The 8,742-nt window shown below is 43.6% G+C and overlaps 1 protein-coding gene across 7 annotated transcripts in view; it reads right to left on the reverse strand.

The window, feature by feature from the left end:
* Positions 1 to 5,028, reverse strand: part of SEC16B (SEC16 homolog B, endoplasmic reticulum export factor) — a 67,074-nt gene extending 62,046 nt beyond the window's left edge. For 4 of the 7 annotated variants that reach the window (XM_061634197.1, XM_061634195.1, XM_061634196.1 and 1 more), the window contains exons 1-2: positions 2,318 to 2,422; positions 339 to 692 (exon numbers count right to left, since the gene is read on the reverse strand). In XM_061634197.1, the coding sequence (XP_061490181.1) occupies positions 339 to 631 (293 nt within the window). In that variant the 5' untranslated portion in view covers positions 632 to 692; positions 2,318 to 2,422. Of the gene's footprint in view, positions 1 to 338; positions 693 to 2,317; positions 2,423 to 2,773; positions 2,856 to 4,900 lie in introns of those variants that run through there. The other 3 variants (XM_061634194.1, XM_061634193.1, XM_061634198.1) reach the window with 3 other exon arrangements.
* Positions 5,029 to 8,742: the final 3,714 nt, after the last annotated feature.

Below are 8,742 nucleotides of genomic sequence, written 5' to 3' on the forward strand. Positions count from 1 at the left end.
TGTAGTGTAGAAGCTCAGATGTTTTGTTTTTATCATGCTCCGAGTGACATATTTGTTGTATAATCAATGGTTAACTAATTGGCTAATAAAGACTTTTGACCAGAGTGAGGAGATGGTCAAGGACCCCCCTCCCTATGCCACTGTGCTGACCCAGTTTGAAGTTCTCCACAGCTGCATTGATGAAAAGGCAAAAACCACCAGAAAGTAAGTGATAAATGAATGACCCGAGGTTCTCTATATGAAACAGAGAAGAGCCAGGAAAATATACAGAACATGATGGTCAGCTGATCTCTCTGCACAGTTCCCCAACCCTGAGGGTTATCTTCTTCAAATCTTACCTTGAATATGACTGGTTGGGATAGCTGCTTTCATAACACTCTGCCCTGGAGGTTGGCCTCATATGGCCTTGGAGCCTTAAGTGATAGGTGGGATGGTGGGGTTCCACTCGAGCATCTGGCCAAGGGTGAACCCCAGCCCAGGGTTCATGATGGTACGGCCACTCATTGTGCCTGGACTGAGGAGGTGGAGGCCCCTGGGAAACTTCCCTCCAGGGGCCCCTGTCATAGCCTTCCATCCAGGCATAATGTCTCCCTCGTGGCTGAGGCTGCCGTGGTGGAACCCAAGAGTCCATTCTGGGCTTGCTGCAGGGCCTGTTTTCTTTTAGTTTTCCTTATCAAACTTGCTTGAACTTCCTGCAAAGATAAGCATAATCATAAGGGAGAAGAAAACAGGCCAATTTTAAAGTTAGAATCACAACATCCTAAGGTTTCTAGGCCTCATGGTTCTGGAGATACATTTTAAAGCATGCAGGCAGTGGTCTACAGAAGGCTCCAGTGTAAAGGGTTGGAAGTTCTTTGGGAAGGGCTATAGCTCAGTGGGAAAGCATCTACTTTATATGCAGAAGGTCCCAGATTCAATCCCTGGCATCTCCAGATAGGGTCTCAAACCCCAGAGAGAGGCTGCCAGTCAGTGTAGACAATTCTGAGCGAGATGGACCAGTGGTCTAACTCACTATAAGGCAGTTTCCTATATTCCTTAGTCCCCCTTATGCCCTGGCTGACAATTCTAACGGTGCCTTCTTTATAGACTCAGATGGTCACATTATTTTACATTCTCTGACTAGGAGAAAGCTCCAAGGCAAGCCTAAGTTTATTTTGGAAAAGAGATGACTAGAGACTTGATGTTTGGAAATATGCGATTAGGTATACAGATTGAGCAGGCAGAGTGTGAGCCAGCACACTGGCAGGCACCACTACCTCCAAAACAGCACCAGACCCCCAAAGCAACAGCAGCACCCTTGGAGCTCCAAGACCACAAATCTCCCTTCACTTTCTTCTTCCATGTCAGATTGTCCAAGCTGTTCCTTTTGGTCTCCTACCAGAAAAGTGGGTGTGACACATTCTAGGAGCTCTGAAAAGGTACTACCTATCAGAACCTATTGCCAGCAGTCACTCATCAAATGCCAATGAGGGCGGGGTCATTTTGCTAACAGAAGAGCAAGCCAAGTACATTCTTCCTGCTCTTCACTTACCCACACCTCTTTCACTGCCCCCACCCCAGTCTTTGTCCCAATGTTCCAAATTCTTCAACAGTATACTGATTCTAAACAAATACACCACAACTGTACAACTTGGTGCAAAATATATAGATCTACGTAAATTGCATTTTATCTTGCTTTGCTTTATTCTGAACATGCAAGTCAACATCTTAGGTATAGACATTGCACATGCTTGGTACAGTGTATGGGCAGCTGTCACTATTATTGATCTCTACATTTGTAATAAATAATACTAATCATATTTCCAGAGCACGCAGAGATCAGCACTTACGTTATTTTGGTATCTTATAACAGTTCTGTGCAGTTGGCAAAGAAAACAGTGGCTTGCCCAAGGCTAGCTGGTAAAATCATGATTGAAATTAGATTTATCTGAAGGCTCCCTTGCTCACAGCTTGATCTCTTAACTGTTACATCACAGTATTGAAAGCACACCTACAAAAAAATCTTAAAACCATGTTCTGAAAGAGCATAAGGTCTTTCTTCTCCCTTAACAAAATTATCTTTTTAAAGTCACACACCCCTCTACCTTCTACACCACTCATCTTTGCCAACCCAGCTGTGAGTTGTCCTAGCATCTGGCATTGTGCAAATGTTGTTGTGATTGCATATGTCCCCTGCATGCCTGTCTATGCTTAAGTCTGTGCTTAACTCCATTTCACACCCACATCATAGACCAAGAAAAATAAATTTCAATTACATGATCCAGGATAGATCCTGGAGTGAGAAACAGTATTCCAATTAGCATGCACGCACACACACCTGTTCAAAAATCAGACCACCAGCTACAGCTCTCTCCGCCTGGCCTCAGCTATACTTGTCTCCAAAGGCAGCTGTCAAAGTCCGCCTGCCACATCAGTTGACGCCTCACTGATTCTCAGCCTGCCCTGGGTCAGCGCTCTCAGCTTTGTCCTGTGCCAAAGTCCCTGCTCATTCCAGAACACTGATTAAGCAGGGCAAAGGGCACCTTACTTGCCTCCCTGAAGACAAACCTACCTGTAGCTATTTGTAAACGGCAGAGTGAACAAACAAATAAGACCACCACTTTATAGTGAAGAGAGCCAGTGCGGTGCAGTGGTTAGAGTGTTGGACTACGACCTGGGAGACCAGGGTTCGAATCCCCACACAGCCATGCAGCTCATTGGGTGACCTTGGGCCAGTCACTGCCTCTCAGCCTCAGAGGAAGGCAATGGTAAACCCCCTCTGAATACAGCTTACCATGAAAACCCTATTCACAGGGTCGCCATAAGTCGGAATTGACTTGAAGGCAGTCCATTTCCATTTTTTTATAGTGAAAGACCTGAAAATACAGGCAGCAGACAGTGATGAGGAGAATTTGAAAACCCAATAAGATGATGATATTATTCAGCACTGTGGGCTGCATCATAAATTTTTCCCCATTGTATCTTCAAACATCTCTCTGCAAGTTCCAGGGCCCAAAACTTATTTTTTTTGTACTGAAAGATGAGCTGCTCTTTCTTCACAGCCACAAACTACCCACCTTTGTCCAAACAAACAAAAGGTAAAATGAAGGATGTTGTCTCATAAACACAGTAAATTCCTTACAACCCCCCTGGAACTTGCAGATGCAGGAGAATGGGAGATTCGCTGGGTCTGAGAGATAGTGGCTCACCTGTGCAGAGAGTCTAACATCGGATAATAGTTGTAGCTCAGGGGCTTTCCAGGGAATAGTCTTATTGTCATCACTATTAATTCAATTTATATCCCATCCTCCCTCCCGAAAGAACCTGGGGCAACAAGGAGCTGTTGCACATGTCCAGTTCAGTCTCTAGTTTTCTTCTAACCAATTGGGGTAAAATCCACCCTGGGTGTACTTTCCAGTGAAGAACTGACACAGTAGTAGACCAGCAAGTTCTTTCAGTTCATTCTCACCTGCATGGTAGGCAGTAAACAAATTTCAAACTACTTACCATGTATAGTTTTCTTTCGGAGAGGAAGAAAATGTGCAAAGGACAAAAATATGCCACAAAATTTATTTATTTTTGCTATTATGGTGCTTTTATGTCACAGGCAATGTTAATGCATTTGGGTTAAGAAAAAGAAAAGTCCTGTATGGTTTTTCAAAGAAAAACTGACCCAGGGAAGTAGACTTAAGTGTCCTTCTTCTGATAAAATGCACATGGCTTTGTTTTGCGCCATTTTACTACCCCAAAATAATTGGAATTTGGCTTGTGGTAGTAAAATATCTCCCCAAAAACTTTCTATATAGTGTTTTGAAGGTAGAAACACATTTACTGCTCTGTTGATTCCAGTGCATCTCCTCCACCTCTCTTTTCCAAAGACGGGGCACGCAATGCTAGTCAAACCCCACTCCTTTTTATTGTAAAACCTGGTGGGAACAGCTTGAGTGCTGTTTTTCTGTTTTTTAATTCAGTTTCAAAGAGATTTTGCAACTGATAGGTTGATCAAACTGTTCCCTCTCCAAGTGTGCCTAGTGCAAATGCTTTACTGTAGGTTACTAGTGTGTTCACACTCACAGCCAGTTCCTGTTGAAGAAAGCACAAACAGCACTGTGGGGTGCTGAGAAAAATTGCTTTTGGGCTACAATTATAGTGCTCAGCTCTTCCAAGATTGGGAGGGGCAGCAAGGGAGGGGAAAACATTCTCTATTTCAATTTGTATATGAAGTTCAATTCAAAGGTTATACAGGTGCAGGAAAAGAAATTAAAACTAAGCAGACAAGCAGTCTACTTTCTAATACAGGATTCTTTTCCTTGAATGAAATGGGGAAACTCTTCCAAAGGAAGGTGTAACAATTGGTACAAGCATCACAGAGACTGGATATGCTCCAGGAATAACAGTGCAATCCTAAACATGCTGCCTACTCAGAAGTAAGTCCCACTGAACTACAACCTTAGTGTGTCATCTGACATTTTTCTGAGAGCTCTCCACATCATATTTTGCCGTTTCCTTCATTTTTCATCTTAATGAATGTAATTCTTCAAACAATCAGTGTTTATATACACATACTCCACGTCCATTTACATTTTTCAGTACTCGAAAAATCCATTAATCAACATGCCAACTTGATTTTAAAACTTTAAAGTAAAGTTTTACACAAAGTTTTACAGCTAGGGTTAATTGCTTGGGATTTGGCTGAAACAAAACACAAACCAGCCTACATATGACTTTAACAAGCAAAAGAAGGATTAAAAGAATCAAAGTATCCCCACCCACCTCCAGAAAATGATCAAGTTTTCCAAATATGTTAAAAGTTTTATTTTATGAGTTTTGCTTTTTACTACATTTACAAATTTGGAAATTGCCCCCTTTTATTTAAATAAGCACTACTTTTATCAACAATGCTTTAAAAAGGTTTACTTACACCACCTATCACTAAAGCAAAGTTTTTGCTGATACTTCTAAATTCCATCATGACAACAAGCTCTGCCTCTTTCCATTTTATTAGCATAGCCGCTTCCTACATGCACTCGCTGCCACGTCAGCTCATCGGAACCTTCCAGCTGTGATTCTTGCCGGTAGTCGGAAATGTTAATTGACAACACTGGGAATAAGGCAAAAGTTAAACAGTCAGATCGACGCTGCCATATAAAGAAGGTCATTTCGCTACTGGACAAAAAAGATCGTTGGGTGCTTTTAAGACATTTTAATGCTTTAATGTTTGCCCTAAGCATCAAAGCAGCTATGTAAATGACACTTAAAAGCGTGTCTTGAAAACTGCAGGAGATGCAGTTATACTTTTGAACAGATGAAGTAGCCAGGTGCAGGGGTTTTTTTCCTGGAGGGTCGCTTTGTATTTGTGTTGCCAGACCTGTAATAATTCTACATGTGCAAGAGTCCAGGGCCTGTAGGAACTATATGGGGTTGTTGTTTTGTTTTTCAGGCACTCCTGTATGAGTGCAAAATTATAGGGGGCTGGGCAACATGCCCTTCAAGACCCCCAACAACAACAACACTTTTTCTTTATATATGAGAACAAGTGGAACCTGTAACAAAATGTTGCAGTGCAGAGTGCTCCCTGTTCAGGATAAAGCCACCCCGTCCTGTGGGTAGCTACACATTCACTATTCTGCCGGTTCCACTGCATCTCCACCTCTCTCTTCTGAAAATGTGGGCACAGGATGTTAGTCAAACCCAGCCCCTTTTTACTGTGCAACCTGGTCAGAGCAGCTTCACTTTTTATTGTTATTTGCATCTAAGTGATTGGCAGATCAACCTGTTCCCCCTCCAGGTGTGGCTAATGGAAATACTTTGACATGGAGGCTAGTGTGTTTACACCCTAACAGTGTGAAGTGATGTGTTTTGGGGCAGCAGCATGTTTAGGTGTGAGGGGGCTCTGGGCAACATGCCCTTCAAGACCCACCTCCACCACCTTCCTTTCTCTTTCCCACCCACCCCCGGCACACTAGGTGGTGGGAAGGAAATGAACCAGCTTGTTTTTTTTGGGGGGGGGGGAGAAAAGCCTTATTCTCACTGCCTGGATGGTAAAGGAGGGGAAGGAGCGCACAGGCTCCCTTCTTTCTGGTTTATCCCTAAGACAAAAGAAAGGGGAAAGGATCCATATCCACCCTCTCTGTTCTTATCAGGTGGTGGGGAATGAAAGGAATGGGTCTCTGTTTCTAACCTTTTTTCAAAACTGCTTAACCAACTCCCTTTTTTCTGCCAGTCAACTTGCCCCCCAAAATGTCACTCAAGACATTTTGCTCTCCTTCCTCAGTCTCTTTCTCTCCTACAATAACCACCATTCTCTCTCTCCTCTTCTATGATCTCCATCCAAATGTGTACATACATCCTTTCTCTCAGGATCACCCACACCAAAGCTCATTCTGTTTTTAGTCACATCCACACCATACATTTAAACCACTTGGTTTACCCCAAAGAATCATGGGAACTGTAGTTTGCCCCTCACAGAGCTACAAGTCCCAGCGCCCTTAACAAATTGCAGTTCCTAGGATTCTTTGGGAGGAGCCATGTACTTTGAATGGGCTATTCCCCTCCCTTTCCCTTTCTTTCACTTTCACTAAATAAAATAAATAAAATAAAATTCTTTCACTTTCAGGATAACCCACCCCAAAACTCACTCTCTCTCTCCCTCTCTCTCTCTCACACACATCCTACCTATCTACCTACTTACCTACCTTTCATTTCTTTCTCCTAGGTCCAATCACCCAACCGCCCTCTGAATTGTCCCATGAGCGCTACAATGAGGAAGGCAGTTGTAAGGATTGCTGAGATAATGAGGCAGGAAGTTAGTTTCTAAATTCAGAAGGTGAGACGCTCCTAGACAGGGAAACTGTGGCAGGTTGGCACAAAGGGAGAAGCCAAGAAGATTAAGTGGGAAGCAAGGTGGAACCCGAGGTCAAGTACCCAAGGTCATAGCTGGGGGACAACATCCTCCCTGGGAAGGACTCAGTGAATCTAAGGCTAGGCGAACACTTGCTTTATCAGCCTCAGTCTAACAGTCACTAGTTTTGGAATCCCCAACTTAAGTTTTAAATTATTAGACTAGTGAAAACAATGGCTGTTCAGCAATCATACTGGTTGGTGGGCCATGAGAAAAGCCATAAAAATAATTGCAGATGTTCTGTCCCATCTCCAGGAGGGTTGGGCTGTTGTTCATGATGATTCATAATGTTCTTCAAAGAATCCTAATTAGAAAGAATTGGGAGAAGTAAATGTTTTCCCTGAAAGCTGTATAAAAATTGTACCCATAAAGGATAAAGGTATTTTGAAAATACAGAGAGAGTTGAGGTTATTTTTGGATCAGTTTGTTAAAATGGAAGAAAACTCTACATGGCTCATGTGCCCCTCCCAAGGTCTGGTTGTTTTGATGACTCCCCCTCCCCCTCCTGTTTATCAATATATATTCTTGAAATAGTATGTGTCTCAGGTATCAAAAACCCCAGGGAGATGCACACATACTAAAATATTTTCTCTTGCTGTTACGATAGCATGAAATCTGTGGCAATGGGAACAAAGACATGGCTTGGTGTGAGACCTTCTACCTTTCCCATTTTTCTGAGAACACCAAAGGTAATATGATGTGATGTGATAGCAGCTAGCCTTGGAAGATATTTGTCAGCTTGAGGATCACTTGCATTAGGAAGCAGCTCCGGACAGCTTCAATACCTCAGGTGCGTCTAGGTACAGATGCTGAAGATCCTGTGGGAGAAAAAGGGACCTGCGTATCATTACTGTCCAGTCAAATGGTTTCATTGATCTAAACCACAAAGGAAGCACACTGCCTTGGGACTAAAGAGAAGAAGGAAAGCGCCGCACACCCTGCCTCCCAGGAGGAACAACATGGCAAGGGATAGACCAGCCTGGCCCCATCCAGCTGCCAGAGAAGGAGCAGAGAGTTTGCTTCCCCTCTCCGTGCATGAAACATCCTAACCCAACTGCCAGCTGCCCTAGGACTTCAGAACTTCAGAAGCGGGTGATGGCCACCAACTTGAATAGCTTGAAAAGAGGTTTAGGCAAACTGATAGAGGATCAGTGGCCAGCTACTAGCCATGATGGCTATGTTCTACCTGCAGTGTTGCAGACGGTATTACTCTGAATCACAGTGTAGCGACCGGGGGGGGGGCATGAGGGCATTGCTCCCTCAGATGATAATTCTGCCCCCCCAATGAAATTTTCCTTCAGTCCCCAAATTTCTAGCATTGCAGTAATTTAAAACTTCAGTTGAGCTTTTAGAAATGCAGTTTAGGCATCCAAAGAGAGGGGCAGGGCAAAGTTACCAAGGGAATGCGAACACAGTAAATATAAAAGTGTGAATGAAGTGAACACAAGTATTGATGGATGGGGAAGGAATTGGCAAACCTAGGGGTTTGCAGTTGGAGGAAGAAAAGGCGGGAAGGACAGTATTGTGATGCACTGCAGAGCATCTCCCCCTCCCCTGTAGTGCTCAGCCAGCCTCTGTAGGTTAGGGTTGCCATATTGCCCGGTTAGCCAGGTTTTACCCGGATTCTATGCATGCCACCCGGTGCTTGGCTAGCTCCTTAGGTGACCTGGATTCTCAGCTTTAATTTAAAAAAAAAATTAAGTTTCTAGGTGGTCCGGTTCTCGAGATATGCATAAAAACGTCAGCCGCCCCCCGACTGTTAAATCTTTCTTTAAACAGTACTGTATACAGTACTACAGCACTTACTAGCTTTAACCCCGCCCGTTCAGGATTGCAGCCAATCAGGGATTGTGTTTCAGTTT

The sequence above is a fragment of the Rhineura floridana genome, chromosome 6, assembly GCF_030035675.1.
Source record: "Rhineura floridana isolate rRhiFlo1 chromosome 6, rRhiFlo1.hap2, whole genome shotgun sequence".
In the NCBI taxonomy this organism is placed as follows: Eukaryota; Metazoa; Chordata; class Lepidosauria; order Squamata; family Rhineuridae; genus Rhineura; species Rhineura floridana.